This window comes from Eptatretus burgeri, chromosome 1 (genome assembly GCF_056783735.1).
Source record: "Eptatretus burgeri isolate ZD-2024b chromosome 1, Ebu_testis_v1, whole genome shotgun sequence".
Lineage (NCBI taxonomy): Eukaryota > Metazoa > Chordata > Myxini > Myxiniformes > Myxinidae > Eptatretus > Eptatretus burgeri.
In genome coordinates this window covers 92,619,734-92,639,733 of record NC_140961.1, presented here as the reverse complement: position 1 = coordinate 92,639,733, position 20,000 = coordinate 92,619,734, and the positions used below count along the sequence as shown (strand labels likewise).

At 42.4% G+C, this 20,000-nt stretch overlaps 1 protein-coding gene across 1 annotated transcript in view; it reads right to left on the bottom strand.

Annotated features, from left to right (window-relative positions):
* LOC147034963 (extracellular calcium-sensing receptor-like) overlaps positions 1 to 20,000 on the bottom strand; it is a 212,106-nt gene that overhangs the window by 190,514 nt on the left and 1,592 nt on the right. Inside the window, exon 2 of the mRNA XM_085860796.1 lies at positions 8,240 to 8,316. Within this exon, the coding sequence (XP_085716922.1) occupies positions 8,240 to 8,316 (77 nt within the window). The remainder of the gene's footprint in view (positions 1 to 8,239; positions 8,317 to 20,000) is intronic.

The window sequence follows — 20,000 nt, the reverse complement described above, 5'->3', positions numbered from 1 at the left end:
TAAGGTTAAGATGTACTGTAAATATGAGTGCGCCCACGGCATGTCTGTCCTCGCGCCGGCAATTTTATTTAAGTCGTCCGTGTGAGTGAGTTTGTTTAGATAGTTACGCAGCCCTCAGGTTATTTATTTTGGGGACACGAATACCATGAATGTCGCACTCAGGGATCCGTAGGTAAAATGTACTAGGGGAAAACTACACATGATGGCACACGAAAATTTGACGACTCGGGACGAGTCTGTAAAAAGGGGAGGGGGTAGTGTTGTGGTTACCAAATTCGCAAACCACCATTCAGGTCCCTTAGGTGAGATATCTCGGTAAGTACGTGTAGTTTGGCCCAAACCCGTTGTCTAGTGGGAATACATGTCATTTATGCGTGCTGCGACTCTTCAGGATAGCCGTTTTTTCTTTTACTATCTTTAATTTGGACCAACCGCCATTGTTACCACCACCAACCACCGCTTCACCACAACCGCCACGACCTTCACGTCACACCTCGCAACCGTCGCATCGCCACCGTTCTTGCGCCGCCTGTGGGTACCGGTGTTGGACTCGTGCAGGGCGCACGCCGAACAGCGTGTACAAAATCACGGATTTTGTGCTTCAAAAACGGATCAAAAACGACACACGCCCACTTTTGTTCCGTCCAATCGGTGAGCGAGGGGCGAATTGGCCCCGCCCCCAGGGCGTTGGAGGGCGATCGATATATGCAAATTTATGGATCAAAAAGCATTCACGCCCACTTTTTCTCGGGCCAATGGGGAGCGAGGTGAAAGGTCGAAGGGAGGGGGTCAAAGATGAGAGGGAGAAGCCACGGGGCTGATATAAGCGACCGTGTTCGTCAGTCCAAGAGGAGTAGTAGAGTCGAGAGTTGAGTTGAGTGCAAAATCCACTCAACCAGTGGATGGGTAAACTGATATATACCAATCAATGTGCCACTCCAAGCTGTGAGTGGTGAGAGTGTCGGAACCACGTTACTCCACTGGCCCATGAGTGACAAGCACTACCTGCCATGCCAAAATATTATCTCTCGCTTCACCACGCACAACCTGAAGTCATTGTTGATTGTGGTCAGGAGTAATTCTGAACTCGTGAATACCATAATGTCTGCCCAAAAGACCTTTCCTGGTACCCTGTTGTGCGTTAGTGACGATTTTGATTTGATTGTATTTATTGCATTTTGTGGGTTTTCATTATATCTGATGGTGAGTGTACTTTATTTCTTTATTTATGTGCCCGTTTTCATGTCAATCTTTCTTTCATCCTGGGATTCTCCGTTTTTGTCGGTTTTTGCCTTTTCATAATAAACTGTTGTTCTGTAAGAAGATATTCAGTGTAGTGGCTGGCAATTGCAGATTTAACACTTGACAAAGCATTTTGGCATGCCTTTAAAGGCAAATCCACAGGGGAGGTTAAATTGGTGATGCTCTCCAACAAGAGACCAGCGGAATTAACAATTCTAACCACCTTCCCCAGCAGGGTTTAGTGAACACACACCATGCCTCATGTACAAAGGAAACTTGCAAGTTGGAATAAACAAATGAGTTTTAAAATACTTATTTTATTTTGCATTTATAACACTCTAGTCCCTGTGCCTGCCACATTTTTCTCATCCCTACTCGGGCTTATGGATGTGGTCTCAATTTTCATGTCCGTGCATGCGTGCGTCCACAACTATATCTCGGAAATGTATGAAATGATTTTATTCCTTCTTGGCACAAAGACAAAACATGATGCTTTACATATGCACATCAATTTTTTTCGACATCAGACCCAAGATGGACAAATGATGGCCATTTTGTTCCTTAAATGTGTCCCCAACCATTTCTCAGACATGCATGGTCCCACCTCCCGTTTTTCACACCTTTTTTTTTCCATATTCTTTTACATATTCAACTGAAACTTGGTGCATGGCTTTAATATGGAATAGGCAAAGTCGAGAAGCGAACGTAGAATTCTTCTTACATTCACTTCTGACTTTACATAAAACTTGTTCACAACTGTATACTTGCCAACTATACCATGGTACATGTACGCGCCGCACAGCTGATGATTTTGACGCAATTTCCGGTTACTTCGGCCTGGATTCGGGATCAGCGATCAAATAACGTAAATCACGATTAAAAATTTTTTTTGATGATGCGGGAGATATCTTTATTAAAATTAACTTTGGGAAAAAAAATAATTGAATTAATAAATAAATAAACGATCACTTCTGGTCAAGAATAAAATAAATTAAAAGTTCCGGAAAGAGTTTCAAAATCACTCCTGGTAATGTTCAATACAAAATAAACACTTCCTGTCATGAAAAAAATCACTTTCGGAAGTATAAAATTAACTTTGGGAAAAAAATAATTGAATAAATAAATAAACACTTCCGGTCATGATCTCCCGGCATGCATCATTCCCCATGAAAAAAAACCGGAAACAAAAAAACCCAGAAACAAAATAAAACCAGAAACAAAAAAAAAACGGAAGCAAAATGGTCAAGATGGAAACGGGACACGGATTCACAATTGCCAGATTATTGTGTTGTTTTTGTTGTTTCCTATTCTCTCATGTGCACGCGTTAAGTAATATTCACAAGATAGAAATAAAACCCAATCGTGTTTATACACCGCACAGCGTTTAACAACAACCGGAAGCAAAAGGTCATAGCTGATGACACGGATTCCAAATAGCCAGGGGTATTGTGTTGTTGTTGTTGTTGTTTCCTATTCTCTCACTTGCACGCGTTAAGTATGAAGCTCACTGCGTTCACTATTATGATAAGTTACAGAAAAATTATGACTTTTTAGACATTTCATCAATTTTTCACAGAGGTATGCCATTTTTAAACTGAAAAAATATCACATAGTACACCAGCCAATATGTATTTTTTTAACTTTGGGGTGCATTTTTTGTTAATAGCAGGCAGGCATCCATGCTCAATCAATCTGTCATAGGGTGGGGAAGAAAATGTGGATGGATGCCACCCTCGATGTTGACCTTAAAGGTCATTTTCAAGGTCAAATAAGGTCAAATGTGTTTTTTACATTGTGCATTAATTGATATCAATTTTGTTCACTCGATCCATATAAACTATTTTTTTAATATCAACAACATGTATTTAGGGCGTTTTATTAACAAGTGAATTTTATTTTTTACCCACATGTGTATGGCATCGTGAAACACAAAAATGTGATTTTCTCGAAATGTGTTTATTCTGCATGTTAAAGTAATTTGCACACCGAATCTTTTGGTTTAAACTATCATACACGTTCAATAAACTACTTTGCAACTGTAAAATGCCAAACAATTATTTTGTTTGCAATGGCCACTTGCTTTATTTGTTCTGAAACACTTTATAGCCCCCTCTTGTGGCAGATTTGTTCAAAGAAATTCCAACATGGCGGTTTGGTGTTGTGACCATGCTTTATCAGGCAGTGTACATAATTGACGCAAACTGCACATCACCCATGGGTAGATGCTTGGCCCATCCCCATCTCCCTGAGGTGCTGATCAACCTGCTGCAACCAAGAGGCACGTGGTCCACCCATTCAACTCCTCCACTCATGAGGCTCCCTCACTGAGACAATCTCTTAAGCAGGAACAGCATCAGGAAAATGAGCCACATGTCCATACATCCACAGCTGATGCTCATCGACTATGCAGCTAACAAATCTCATCCGAGTCTCTCTCAGCAAATGCTCGTCTGACCAGCGACAGCCAAGGATTCTCCAAACAGACCTGGTACCAAAAGAATTAAGTAGCCATCTCAGATACTTCATCAGACAGAGTCCAAGTCTCACTTCTGTAGAGCAAGACTAGAAGCACCAAGGACCTGAAGACTCAGACTTTCGTCCTCCCACACAGGTACCAGCAGTGCCACACCCTGTGATCCAGTGAATCCATGACTCCCCAGGCCCAATACAGACATATATTGACCTCTGGCTCACAGCCAGCAGAGACATGAATATCACTGCCAAGGTAAGTGAATCTCTCTGTCACCTCAACATCCTCGCCACAAACAGGTACAGAGATGACAGCATCATCCAAGATGTCATTGAAAGCCTGGTTCTTAGTTTTGACCCAGAAAACCCGTAATCCCAGTGAGTCGGACTCCTCATTCAGCACCTTGAGGTCCCTCAAAATAATATCCAGGGTCTCAGCAAAGATGACTGCATCATCTGCGAAATCAAGGTCACAGTTCTTGACATTCCCAAACGATGCAATGCAGATCGATCTCTCCGACATCCTCCCGAGAATTCAGTCCATACAAACACTGAAAAGTGTGGGGCCCAGCACACACCCCTGACAAACTCCAGTATTAATTGGAAATAAGTCAGAGATGGTATCACCATATCTCACAGCACTCTCAATACCAGATTATAGTTCACACATCAGATTGATCAGTTTTGGCGGCACCCCACAAAAACCAAGAATCCTCCAGAGGGCATCCCGATTCACCGAATCGAAGGCTTTGCAGAGACCAACATAGGCTACAGGCAGCCTGTGCTGAAACTCTCATCTGTGTTCAGTGAGGACCCGAAGAGCAAGGATACGGTCAATCATTGACCTCGATGGTGTAAAGCCTGAATGCTCCTTAATCGGAAGCTCAAGCAGATGGTGGTGATCCCCATTAATAATATTCTGAGGAAAGACCTTGCCTGGCACTGAGAGCAGCATCACCCCTCGGTAGTTGTTGCAGTCTTGGCGATCACACTTCCCTTTCCAGAGAGGGACAACAATGCCTCTCTTCCAGTCAGTTGGGACGATGCCTATTTTCCAGGCAGAGCAAAGAACTGCATGCAATGACATGAGTACAGTATTTCCACCAGCCATGAGAAGTTCAGCATGGATGCCACATACACCAGGAGCTTTATCTCATTTCAACCGGTTCACTACAGCCTGATTTTCCACAAGCAAAGGTGGATCACAGTTGATGGGAGGGTCAGCAATAAGGATAGTAACACCCCTAACATCCAACTCGACAGCTGGTGGATCAGCCTGGTACAGCCGCTCAAAGTAACCGGCCCAGGGGGCCTTCACTTCGGACTCCTCTATCAAGAGCCCACCACACTCCGCTCTAAGTGCAGTACACTGAACGATGGGCCTGGAGGAATGCAATGCGTGAATTCCCCTGTAAGCAGGACGAGAATCACCTGACCAGAGGTGATGCTTGACCCCCTCACAGATGCCTCACACATAAGCCTCCTTGTCTATCCTTAGCCCATGTACAGTTTTATGCCTCAGCTCCCTGAACAGCTCAGCTCTGCCTTTCAGCCTGGCCCTGTGACTCTGATCAAAGGTGTCCAGTGTCCCTTGAGAGACAAAATTCTTCTTCGCCCGATGTTGAGTTCCAAGGCCTCCACTGGCAACATCAAAGATGGTAGTTTTGAAGGCACTCGACCACTCTTCAGGATTCTCAAAAGCACCCAGGTCCCCTCATATCCCCACTCAACCTGTTCACAAGCTTCTCAGCTACCCTCTCATCCTTGAGCTTGGCAACATCCTGCCAGGGCTGGATGTATGACAGATGGTACAGAACCAAAATGTTTTCAGTTGTTTTTATCACCTCCCCAACTCGACCATTAAGTTTTGTCATAATGCGTCCACAACTTTATGAAATATGCTGGATATCGTTTTTGGCCCCATCTCTCAATGGTCAAGAATCACTCAAAATATGAAAACATTCTCGTATCCAGATCTGGATCTTCACCAACATAGAAAAATTTCGTCCTTGTCACACAACCAAACTCTCCACTAACTTTCAGCCACATCTGGACATAACTTTTGTAAATATTGTGATTATATAGCGTTTTTTGCCCTATCACTTCCAAAGGTGAAGAATGACTTTAAAAATACAGCCTGGTGTTGGCTCAGTGGTTAGGGTGGCGGCTTGGGATCCTCGAGTCCTGAGTTCAAGCCCTGTCAGCCGCTGAATTAATACACCAGGGGGTTGACTCAGCCTGTCATCCTTCCGAAGTCGGTGAAATGAGTACTAGTTCCAGTGTGTGTACTGGTAGAGGGGCACTGCATCAGCAACACAGTCGCGCTTCAAGAAATCACAGCCACCCCAGTAGCTAACCTGCCATACGACCACCACCACTTAAAAAATTATCGGATCTGTATCCGGATCTTCACCAAAATCAAATCAATTCGTCATCATCACACACCCAACCCATCCACCAAGATTAAGCCAACTTCCTCCATAACCTTTTGAGATATCGTGCTACACAGTATATCATTGTTTTTGACCTGGTCATGCACAGTATCCTGCTCACAAACAGACAGACAGGGGTGAAAACATAGCCTCCATCCACCTTCGGATTAATTAGTTCCAAAAATACCAATTCGATAAATACCAATGGACATTAAACAGGAATCCTGCTTGCCAGTATTCTTTGGTGGACATTAAAGATCCAATGGTGTCCTTCGTGAAGAGTAGGTGAGATATCGCCACCACCAGTGCCAAATTCCAAATTCCTTCCATAATTAGTCAAATGTCAGGTAAGGCCAGTCAGTTCATAAAGACTAAGGCCAAGGTTCCCTGGCTGACCCCACAATGTGGGATAATAGTGGCCATTAATGATAAAGAAGAAGAAATACCAATCCTTGGCCCATCATTTAATGAGTCAGCCACAAACAATTATCTAACATTCTGGTTGGCTCGGATTGTCGTTTGTATGTTACAATGAAAGAAAGGTCGGTGAACAAAAACCTCCATTATTTCAAATGTATTGCTTATTCTCACTGCTTTTCTTGAATCAAGTAATATCTTAAGATAATTTATGATATTTTGTTATGGGAAGGTAACTTGAGCTGCTCCAAACTGAGCCACGATGGTTAAATATGAAATGTGCCGAGTTATCGCAAGCCACAGAGGAAAGGGGCAATTTATTGATGATTCAGTTTCTATGCAGTTACAAAAACGTGTCTGTAATGTTGTACACGTGACTCTGCTTTACATGACTTAAAACAGAGATCCTCCAATTTTTTATTTACATTTGAAACAGATATCTTCAAGGTCATGTTCTTATGTTTATTGAGTGTCTACTTGTTCCCTTTTTTGTTCTGTCAGTCCAAACCTCGTCAACCCCTGTATCTCTCTCAATCAGCTTCCAATTTTTCACGAGTGAATACTCACATAGAATGACAATTCTCAAAGATTAAATTTGTGATAAAGTTGTGCATGCAAAATATGATTAATTCATGTCCCAATATTTCAAATTCACTTTTTCCAAGATCAAATTTCAAAATAGAAATTTATTTTCTCCTAACAAATATGCATTATAAATATACAAACTCTGAGTGGTTAGGCTTCACTTGAATTACTTTAAAGTAATCTATCTTGTTATTTTAATTTTACAATTTTTACAAAAATTTATCTGAAGCCCCATATTGAAAAAATTTCATTCTGAATTATAAATAACAAAGTCGGAACGAATACAATCACATAAATATCTATTTTGGAATAATAACAAGATGGAGAGAATAACAATTCTTACTCAATGCAGCCAGGAAAACTTGGAGAACTCTGGAAGAATTCTTGAGCATGCACCATACCAAAGTGAACAGGAAAAAGCCCACCCAGTATTATGTCACCTTTTGAAACCATACTCTTTAGCCCACGTCCAGTTGGGAAGATACATTCATCATTCATCACAGAAGGTATTTTCTGGTATAGAAGCAATAGCAGGCATATAAGAAACTTTGTTGTTGTGAGAATGTATTCATACAGTAAGCAAATCAGTGGACTTGCAGTCAACATTCTGTTCCTGTGTGTGAAATATCAATAACAGATATCAGATATATATTATACATATGTATTTTATAAATAACGCAACTGTTCAACATATATTGGTGCATGCAATTACTGATGTTTCACATCATCCTTAATTTCCATGTAATAACATTCTGCAGCAATTCAGCCAATTAAATGTAAATTTTTTGAAGGTTCATGTGAAAACAATGCAAATTGCATTCATCAGTTGGAATTATTAACTCGCACAAAATCACAACCTACTATTTTGGTTGTTATCTCCATTGTGGGTTTCAGAAGGTGGGAGGAAGTTCTCCCAGAACTCAAAATTTCCACCTCCTTTTTCGGTAAAGGATCGCGAATGATGAACCAAATTGTGAAACTTTGTTCTCATAGCCTCGTTCCAAGGGCTCTTTTCAAAATCTTCACTGAACCTCTGACAGCTTCCACTTGTAACACGTTTGTCGTGATATTCCCTGGAATTATTTTCAGCTCACCTGCAACGTAGTTCCGGAGAGCTTATGGGATGGCACATCATCCGTCCATCCAACCACAAATACTTGCATCTTCTTCTCTGAAATTACACATACGATTTTGATGAAACTTTACCACAACCTTCATCACCATGTAAGTACAAAAGTTTGTTCATGGCATGAACAAAATCGGGCTCTAAGGGTGTTTACAGGAGTTGCACCCCTCCCCCCCTCCTCCCCCGTATAGGTATTTGCTTTCTTCTCAGAAGCTACACATGCAGTTCTGTTGAAACATGACCACAACCTTCATCAGCTGTGATGTATCAAAGCTTGTTTGCGGCATGAACAGCACATTAGATTGGATTGACACCGTTTATCGTACCAAATCAATATTCTAATGAAGAAACACGTGTTTTTCATCAAATAGTATGCATTTTAGCTTGCTCAAAGGAAAACAAAATATTTCATACAAGAAATCGAATTCATGCAAAAACTATATTATTTGTATAAAATATGCATTTTTAACAAGACATTACGTTGTTCTGACTCCATTTTTTGTTCCAAATCACAAATCAAATGCAGAATCGCCTGATTTTCATTAAATAGTGAGTATTTTAGCTTGTTCTGGACAAAACAAAATATTTTACAAAAGAAGCCTTATTCATGCAAAAACAGTCATTCTTGCCTAAAAAAAAATGTTCTTAACAACACAACAGGTTATTCTGACCCTATTTTGTTTTTAATCACTACTTCAATGCCGAAACACGTGTTTTTAGATCCTCATGGAGGATCTCTAAATCTTACTCACGTTGTTGTTCTTGTGGACTTTTTTGTTTCACAGCCTATAGTTTTCATCGAAACTTCCTGAAACTTGGTGTGTATATATGTAAAAATACCCTGCACAGACAGTAACAATCTCCGATTTTGAAAATTCCTCCTCGAAGAAAAGTTATGACGTCAAAATATCTCCGCTAATGGAAATCGCCTAAAAAATATCTCAAACTAGGCAAGTTTTTTGAATTCTGTTTGCGTGAATCGAACAGGACATTAGTAGAGATGAATTACCGCATATATAATAAATCACTATGACGTCATTCCTATTTTTGACATTTTTTGTTTCACAACCCAGAGTTTTCATCGGATCTTGGTGAAACTTGCCATGTATATGCAGAAAGTCCACGCACAGGCAGTAACCCTCTCTGATTTTGGAAATTATTCCCAGAAAAAAGTTAACGTCATAATATCGCCACTAATGGAAATCGCGTATACCATTATCTCCGAAACTAGTTTGTTTCACAGCCTACAGTTTTCATCAAAACTTCCTGAAACTTGGTATATATATGTAGAAATACCCTGCGCAGACAGTAACCATCTCTGATTTTGAAAATTCCTCTTAGAAAAAAAAGTTAAGACATCAAAATATCTCCGCTAATGAAAACCGCATAAAAAATATATCTCCGAAACTAGGCAAGCTTTTTGAATTCTGTTTGTGGGAATCGAACAGGGCATTAGCAGAGATGAATTAGCACACATATGATACATCACTATGACGTCATATCAATTTTTATGACGTCATTCCTATTTTTTGACATTTTTTGTTTCACAACGCAGAGTTTTCATCGGATCTTCGTGTAACTTGCCATGTATATGCAGAAAGCCCACGCACAGGCAGTAACCATCTCCGATTTTGGAAATTCTTCCTAAAAAAAAGTTGACGTCATAATATCGCCGCAAATGAAAATCGACGATACCATTATCTCCGAAACAAGGTAAGCTGTTTGAATTTTGTTTGCGGGAATCAAGCCGGGCATTAGCACAGACAATTTATCGCAAACCTGATACATCACAATGACGTCATATTCGTTTTTATGACGTCATTAAGAGGACGAGGATCTTAGCTCATTCGAGCTTGTTTATTTAACATATGCTGTTTGTATGGCATATTTGGAGTTTATATCTGAGCACACAGCTAACAGTGTTGGGACCCCAGTTTTGAATCTCAAATGCATTGATTTGTGCATTCCCAATGTAACTTAGGCTGGCAGGATAGCCTAGATGTATACACACTCACCTCTAAGCTGTCTAGCCTGGGTTTGAATCTCGGCCAAGCTATAAACTGTCATCCAGGTGTTTCACAGGCAGATTCATCAATGTGTGCGCCATCCCTCATATGGACGTTAAATGGGTGTCCTGTCTGCCGGCATGAGGTGGTGGACCTTAAAGATCCCATGGTGTCCTTCGTGTGCTATTACCGGAAACCTGGCCAAATTTAGAATTCCTGCCATAACTATTGCAAGGAAGGCAATGGCAAACCACCCAACATATCCCCTTTGATGCTGTGTAAGAGACTTTTGAATGCTTTTATTATAAAAGTATCAAAACACATCAGAAAAAGCACACTCCACAAAAACAAATCCAAACGATTTTACAGCAAAAATCAATTCAACAAAAGCAATACAAACAAGGGTGTCTGTTCATGTCAAAACCACCACAGAATAATACATATATGCAAAAAGTAACTGAAAGTACTTTACACATTTACAAACAGATTCCATCACGAAAATAAACTCAAAACCTCATCAGTGTACCACTAATCACCCACAATATCCAGGCTCAAAAGATAATCCTGCTCCATTTTAACTCGTGCCGAAACCATACCTTTAAAGCACAAAAGCACATTTGCATTTTTCCCCTTCAATTTTGCTTTCCTGGTTTTATAAATTTCCAGTTTAGCAATGCCCAACAGAAAAGACAAAAACGAGAGGACTGGTTTACTTTTATAATTCCCCCCGATTCCATAAATAAAGACTGGAAAGGAAAAAACAAAATTAAATTTATAGAAAAGCTTTTGAAGGAAGAGAAAGAGGGGTACCAATCTCTTACATTCATTAAAAACGTGGGCAACATTTTCAATCAAATCTCAAAAAGGACAAGAAATTAGAACAGAAGAATTAAACTAATGGAGACATGTCTGTGTGACCAGGGCTTGATGTGCTAGTCTCCAATTCAGTTCTCCAGTTCGCCCAAGAGTTAAAAAAGCTCCAGCAGGTAAGGTCTCATTCCAACGATTGTTCAAAAGTTTTGTAAAACCAGGTATACATGCTTCCAGACATATGTTGTAGATAACCGTTTTCCCCATGACGTGAAACACACCAATTTCCTCTAAGTTTGAGGAGAACACACCCTCTTGTTTTTTTGAGGCAATTTGAAGTTCAGGGAAATAGAGACGTGAGTCTACCACATCATCCACCCAGGCCCACCCAATGTTTAGTCTATGAAAGGTTTGAAATACTGCTTTCAAGACATTTTCCACAATACGAGCAGAACGAACACCAGTTTTTAATGAAAGTGAGCTTACAGGCCGCCATGCATTCAAGGATGGATGCAACAGGTCTCACAATGTTTATTCCAACACTGGTGAAACAATGCATAAACTCGAGGGGGAGCACTCGGTCCTAACAAACAAACACACTAACAAACCCTAACAGCTTGGGTCACTTAAGTGAACCTGATATCCTATTCATTGAAGGTCAAAACGGATCAGACTCTACTGAACCACGATTGAATAAAGTAAACTAGATCGACGCACATGTAGAAATGCCCAAAAAAGAAAATCTAAATTTTTTTGAAAAAAATTTGCAAAATTTCTGGGATTTTTTTTCTCCAACAATTTTTTTTTGGGGGGGGGGGGTTGGAAATCACTTTCAACATGTAGAAATGTAAAAAAAAAAATTCAAATATTTTTCAAATAAAATCGAAATTTTTTTGAAAAAAAGTTGCAAAATTTTTTTTTTTTGGTTGTAAATCACTTAAAACATGTAGAAATGCAAAAACAAAAATCCAAATATTTTTTCAAAATGGCCGCCATAGCGACCATATTGCACTTTGGACCATGTCCAAATTCTAATGGCATGATCCTTGGACAATACCTAATCCCCCCACCAAGTTTCGTCGAAATCTGTCCAGGAGTTTTTCCGTAATACTGTTCACAAAGAAACAAACAAACAAACAGACGGGTGAAAACAGTAACCTCCGTCCATCTGATGAAAACTGGGTAGCCGAGACATGTCAATTTGTTGCAGGTCATGAGGAAAAGTTCACGGTCATATTTCAGATTTTCCACTTTTTGCAACCAGGTGTTTGTGAGAGGTCGCCAAGAACACACTCACTGTACAGTAGGCGCTTAATCGTGGAAATTCGGAGTGCCATTATCCGACATGGGATATGCATCAGATTTTGACCACCAGCATTTCGGGGTCTGGAGACCACGTCTGGGCCCAGCTAATGGTGGCCACCGCAGAAAACATCAGTCAGAACACTGAATGCCTGTGACCAAGTATCTCGGAGGTTCAAGTGGGATAACTTTATGCCAAATAAAAGGAACCACCAGGTTATTTATGATTGACACCTGTGTCTTAAGCGAGAGAAGTTGGTACAATCTTCTCCACCTTGCCAGTTTCAATTTAAAATTTTTCCCGGAAGTTCTCCCAATTTTTGTTCATACGCTTCAATTCCGAGAAATAAGCCTAAATATTTAAACCCCTCACTACTCCACTGTATTCCTCCTGGTAAAACAGGCAGGGACGGGGAAGGCGATCTGGGGCCCACCCAAAAAGCTACACTTTTTTTCCAATTTACCCTTGCAGTAGAAGCAAGCTCAAACTGGGTAAGGCAACGAGAGACCTCAGAAACATCTTTTTGATTTGCAATAGCAACACAAATATCATCAGCATAAGCTGAAACAACGAATTAGGAGTTTGTGAAAGAGAGACTCCGAACCACTGAGTTTTTTTTTTTTGTATACCTTGTCAAGGCTCGTATGAGAGCTAACACACAACTCACAGCAAGGGAGCATGAGACAAGAGGGGCGGGGGTAGAAGGGACAAAACAGTGGGGAACAGACACATTAGGTGAACTGTGGAAGGGAGAGGGATGGGGATGGGACGGGGAACATGGCGAAGAGAAGATGGACATTACAGGAACTTTCAGGAAGGAAAGCAGGGGAATTGAAGGAAGTGGGCTTGGGTGGATTATCGGAGGTAGAAAAGATCGAGGATTTGGATGAGGGATGATAAGAGGTGGTGGTGAACAGCTGTTTTGAAAGCCTGGAGGGAAGAATGGGAAAGAATAGAGTGAGGAAGTTTATTCCAAAGGTGGGAAAAAAGAGGAATGAAAGAGTGAAGATGAGCAGTGATTCGTGATTTTGGTAGTTTTACCAGAATGGGGTTGTTGGCGGACCTTGAGCGCCCTGTGGAAATGTGCTGGGGACAAATCGCAGAGAGAGCAGGGGGGCAAGGCTGGAGAGGAGTCGGGAGAAGACAGAAAGACCACCGACCAACCTGCGGTGATTGAGTGAGAGGCCCAAAGACTCAGCTTCAGTGCGGGAGATGCTGATGATCTTAAATGCCCTGGTTTCGACAGCGTGAAGCCGAGAAAGGTGGGAGGCAGGAGCACCAGCCCAGAGGGGAGAGCAGTACTCCATCAGGCTATGGACAAAAGCTTTGTAAGTGGTCAGGAGCTCAAGAGGGCTGAGGAAGGACTTTGAACGACGGAGGATTCCCAGTCGGTGACTGGCTTTTGAGGCGAGGTTGGAAATGTGACTTTCCCAGGAAAGGTCATGGCAGATAGTGAGACCCAGAAGCTTGAAAGAAAAGACTTCTTCCAGAGGATTGTTGAGAAAGTGGATGGGGGGGGTTTTCTAAACCGTACTTTCGAAGAGACATAGTGAGAGTGTGAAATTTGTCTGGATTGAAAGACATGTTCCACGTGTTGGACCAGTTTGTGATTTTAGCCAGATCTGCAGTGAGCGAAGAAGTGCTGCTTGCCGGTCTGAGGGATGACAGATGGTACGGCAGAGGGTGGAGTCGTCTGCAAAGAGAAATAGAGGATTTTCCAGAGAGTCCGAGAGGTCATTGATGAAAACCAGAAAAAGAACAGGGCCCAGAACGCTACTTTGAGGAACTCCAGCCTGCACAGGAAGAGGGGATGAAAGAACTCCATTAAGGGCCACACATTGACTGTGACAGGAGAGGAAGTCTGCAAGCCATGAGTGGAGATGGCCTTGAATACCATGGGAAGAGAGTTTGGTGATTAGTGCAGGGTGCCAGACTGTGTCAAAAGCACGTGATATGTCCAGGGATACGGCTCGGATTTCCTGTCTGGCATTGAGGACCTCGATCCATTGATGGGAGAGCAGAAGCAGCATATCCAGGGTAGAGTGACCTGCTCTGAAACCAAATTGATGATTGGAAATCAAGCCATTGGAGAAGAGGAAGGATTTCATGTCTGAAGCGATGATGGATTCCATAACCTTGCTGATGATTGGGAGAAGGCTGATTGATCTGTAGTTGCAGGGATCTGTTTTTGCACCTTTTTTATGCAGGGCAGTGATGTTAGCAGATTTCCAAGCAGATGGCAGATGACCTTGGGCAAATGAGAGGGTGAATAGAACAGAGAGAGGGTGAGCAAGAGCAGAAGAGCAGGCTTTGAGGACACGTGGGCTGATGCCGTCTGGACCGGTTGCAGAATCTGACTCGAGGTTTGAAAGCAAGCTCTCCACCTTGTCAGGAGAAAAGGATACAGAGTCCAGGGACAGTTGGGTGCGACTGGGTAAAGTGCGTAGAGAAAGTGATGGGTTTAAGACACAAGATTTAGCTGTAAACACCGAGTTTAGACATTCAGCTTGATCACGTGTGGTATCAGCAGTGCGGCCATTTGAGGTAAGGGAGGGGATGGAGGGGGAACATATACCAGAAACAGATTTGATTAAACGCCACCAGGATTTTGAGGAGGGAGAGAGGTTTGAGAGTTTAGACTTGAGATGAGAAAGATGTTGTTTTCTGGCTCTCCTGAGGGAAGATACACACTTGTTCTGAGCTTTGTGGAAGGAACTGAGATTGCCCTCAGTTGGGTTTGCTTTCTATGAGCAAAGGCAAGTTGTTTCAGGACAACTGCCTTGCCACAAGCTTCAGTAAACCAAGGGCGGGAGGAAGGGTAGGACAACTGAACACGAGAGGGGATAAATCTGTGCATGAGGGAGAGCAAGTTTCTTTGAAAGAATTCCCAGGATGAGTTGATGTTTGAGAAAGTAGTGATGGGAGACCAGTCTGTAAGTTTGATGGCTGCTCGGAGACCCTGCCAGTCGGCTTGAGTGAAATGCCAGACTCGATGGCGGTGAGGTGGTTCTCTGATAACAGCCAGAGAGATGTCCACTTTGACAAGGACGTGGTCAGAAGAACCGATTGGAGCGGAAAAAAAGAGCAGCAGATATTGTCAGGGAAATTTGTCAAAATCAGATCCAGAAGAGATGGAGTACCATTGGTTGAGATCCGGGTCGGGAAGTTGACCGATTGAGTCAGTCCTAATGAGTCGCAGAAAGCTTTTGCTGAGGTGCCCTGGCAGGTGAGAGAGGTACCCACACCTAGCCAACTGGCGTGATGACAATTGAAGTCACCACATAAGAGGAAGAGAGAGTTTGGATGAGAAGATAGAAGATGGTCCATGTTTTCGGATAGTGAGGTGTAGATGGAGTCATCACTGTTCGGTGGACGGTACAGTACACATATAAACATGAGGTGGGAGTGGAGGGGAAGCCGAAGCCAGAGGTATTCCTGGGGGTGTGGGGTAGTGAGAGCAGTGCATGGAGAGTGAGGAATAGAGTATTTGATGAAGAGAGCAACACCTCCACCAGGACGAGGCTCAGGTCTGTCATACCGTAAGAGGGAGTAACCGGGGAGAGATACTAGGGAGTCAGACACGTCTTGGGAGAGGAAAGTTTCTGTTTGGCAGATAATGTCTGGTTTGTCAGTGGCAACCTGTATGGAAAGATCTGAAAGGTTTGAGCGAAGGCCCCGGATATTTGAGGACAACACTTTTAATGAAGAGGTAGGGGAGGAGGCTTTGGGTGCAGGAGGTGGAGGGGGAGGGGGAGGGTAGGACAAGGGACGAGGGGGGGAGGTAAGGAGGGTTGTTGAGAGAGTGTGGGGTATTGCAGAAATGCGAGGGGAGGGGGCCGAATGAGGAGGAGAAAAGGCTCTGTGGTGCTGGGGGAGAGGGGGGACAAGAGACAAGGAAGTAGGCAGTTGAGGATTTGAGGAGGTGGAGTGAAGAGATGGAGGTGAGAGGGCAGTGGAGGGAGGCAGCTTGATGGATGAGAGGGGGGACAACTTTGAGAAGGATGAGTGAGGGGATGACGAAAGGTGAGGGGGGAATTTTTGAGAGAGGTGAGAGGGAGGCTTGGAGGGAGAAGAGTGGGATGGTTGCTTTGAGAGTGAGGGGTGAGGGGTGAGGGGGGTGAGTTGGCACTGAAGTTGGAAAAAAAGAATAAGTTGATGGAAAGCGAACATCCATGGCAAACTGTGGTTTTTAAAAGTTTTAGGTCAGAGATGCGATTTAACACAATTCTTGATGGATGCAATGAAGGCGAATTCAGAGAATGGAGAGAAGAAGCACTGTAATCGTTGGATTTTTTCGGCAAGGAATGAAGGAGAGCTCGAAATGAGAGCAGTCTGTTGAAATAGCAGAAGAGTAGTGCATTATGAAACAGTAAAGAGTACCACATGTGTGAGTGAGGAAGATGAAGCATTCCCAGATCGTTTTTGTTGTTAATATTAATGTTTGAGAGAGTTCAACAGATTAGGTCATGGAAGTGTAGAAAAAAAATCGAGGAAGAAGACGAGGAGGAAGTTAAGAGGAAGAAGAAGAAGCAGAATCGGGAGAAGGTGAGCGTGTTGTTGTTGTTGTTGTTTTTTTTTGAGATAAGAAAGAGATTAGTTGGGAGAATGGGGGATGTTTGGAAAGTGGGGATGATGAAAATTGAAGGTAATGGGGAGGATAGAAATTGAAGGTAATGGGGAGAAAAAAAAAAAAAACGATCGAACACCGAGTGGAACCGGTAGGCCTCAAACACCAGGTAAGAACGTCGACAAAAATACTCACAAAATAGCACGATTTTTGAAACAAAACCGAACTGGGAACACACAGTAACATGTAGGTGAGAAAAATAAACAGTTAAAACGGGACAAATAACGACCGGAAACTTAACTTTGAGAACGTCAGCAGGGAGCCCCGAAGGAGACCTCTCGTCGCTCCAAACCCGGAACCGGGAAAGAAATAACCGGAACCGGGAAAGAGTTCCGAAGTGAAAGTAATAAAGGTTAAATGGATAGATTGCAGAGCATGCCTGATAGCACACAGCCCTGACAGATGCCTCGCTGAAAGGGGAATGGGTAACAAAGACTATTATTAACCTTCAACAGACAAGATGCATTTTTGTACAATAACTTAACCAGAGCAATAAATTTTTCCCCAAACCCTGTTCTCCTTAATACATCAAACAAAAAAGAATGGTTAACGCTGTCAAAAGCTTTTTTCTTGATCTAAAAGTCATAAACCAAAACCAGGAGATGTAGTTCGACCGAGACTGATCAAGTCTCTCACCAAAACAATTTTTTTCGAATATGGAACGTTCTGGAACACAGTATGATTGATCAGTGCCAATCAAGAAAGAGATGACTTCCTTTTGATGGGTTCCAAGTGCTTTTGACAATATTTTATAGTCCGTGTTGAGGAGTGACACAGGCCGCCAATTTACGGTCTCATGTAGGTTTCCTTTCTTCGGAAGGAGACACAAAACTTCCCTCTGGCAGCTCAATGACAATTTACCTTGTTCAACACTCTCCTGAAAGACCTCAAGAAGAATCGGGTCTAGAATTTCCCAGAAAGCCTGATAAAATTCAGCCGGAAGGCCGTCTAGTCCAGGGGCTTTCCCATCCTTGCTACCCTTGAGTGCAGCAGTAAGTTCTCCAAGAGAAATGCCAGGCTCAAGCAATTGTTGTTGGTCTTCAGACAGAAAAGGGAGCTGTTCAAGCATCGCATTCCTGTTCTCCTCATTCACAGCTGTTTTTGCGAAGAGTTTAGAAAAATAGTCTTGTAGTTCATGCTTGATATCACTGGGAGGTCAACAAATCACCACCAGAAGAACACAAATCATGGATTTGTTGAGAGGTCTTGACCGTTTTTTCCAAATTGAATAACCCTTTGTTTGGTGTGTCAAGTTGGATTTTTTCTTTCCGCAGTTGGACGAATGCACCGGCCGCCCATTCTTTCACCATTTCAGCCAGAAGGGTCCTTTTCTCTGACAACTGCTGGATGGACATTGACACCAGACAATCCAGTTTTCTGCTCACAGATAAGTATATCATTTTTCAAAGCAGATATCACACCAAAAGCATTGTTTGTGCTGTAAGAGCAGTATTGTTGGCAAAAACATTTGATTTGGGACTTTGTGCTGTCCCACCATTGTCTTAAGTTCAAATATGAACCCTTTTGTGACTCTCATTTTTCCCATACCATTTTAAAAGCTTCTATAAAATGTGCACTTTGTAAAAGTTTCAAATTAAAAGTCCAATATGCACTTCCACAGACATGATGAGGAAAGCCACACACCATAACAATCATGTGATGATCGGAAAAACCAGACGGCCTTATATAAGAGTTCTGAACAATGTTTACCATTTCATGATTAACATAAATTCTGTCTAGGCGAGCCATTGTCAAAATATTTATTGATGCACAAAAACCCATGTACACTAATGGATATTACGGTTTTGTACCCGCCACACATCCACCAGTTTAAACTTTTTGACGAGCTGCGCCAAAGGCCTTGCACTGGGTGGATGAGGCTCACAAGTGTTCCGATCAAGTTGTGGGTTGAGGGTGCAGTTGTAGTCACCCCCCAGACACACAACATGGTTAAGTCAATGGTGCTTTCAAACTCTGCCAACTTGTACAGAAAGGCACCTCTTTCAGAGTTAGCACTAGGACAGTAAACATTTGTCATGCAAATCTTTAGGTTACTTCTGACAAATTGCACAGACAGTAAGTAACCTTTGCAAATTTCCTTACAAGTTATCTCCGAAGGCTGGAGTCGAGGATGCAACACTATTGCAACACCAGCCTTGGCCTCAACAAGCGCACTCGAGAAAAAAGACAACCTTTAAAGATTTTACACCACTCATCCTCAGAGGACTGATTGCATGTGTCTGCTGTGGCATTAACACATCGATTTTTTTCATTTTGGAAGAGCTGAAATACCTGGAGGCGACTCACACAACTGTGGTCTCCATTGATGTTCAGGGATGCTACTTTTATCTCCATTCTGTTAGTTATTCTTGAAGCTCTTTACCAGCCCGAGTAACAATCATCCTGGAATTTAATCACATTTTCTTGAGAAACTAAGGTTGTGTCGTTTCCCCCTTCATCCTCTTGAGAGCTTAAAGCACTGAAATGTGGGGTAGAAGAGGTTTCATCTGAATCAAGTGCTTCATCTATGGCCTCTCCTATTACTTGTGGAACACTTACTTTTGGCTCAACAGAAAGTTTTGCTCTGTTTACGGACCCCTCCGAATTTGCCTTGTCCATGTCCTTCCCCTCTATAACCCTTACATCATCATCTGTGAGGGAGGGGTTAACATTTCACTCACAGGGATTTTCCCCTTTATCTATTTCTCCATCACTGTCATACATAGCTGTTAACTCGTCTGAACAAGTTTGGCAAACAGGACAAACACTTAAAACATGCTGAGATACTTCAGCGTTCTCTGTTCCCCACTCAGAGTCGGCCAGTGGAGCAAGCGACGTTTCCACACCCGCACACAACTCCGGTACCACAAAGGGGTTTCCAATGTGAGACATACCTTGGAGATCCACCAAGCCTGACACGATCTGGAGGTTATTCTGCTCCTTAGCATCAAAGGCATATACATTTGACCGTTTTTGGCCTTTT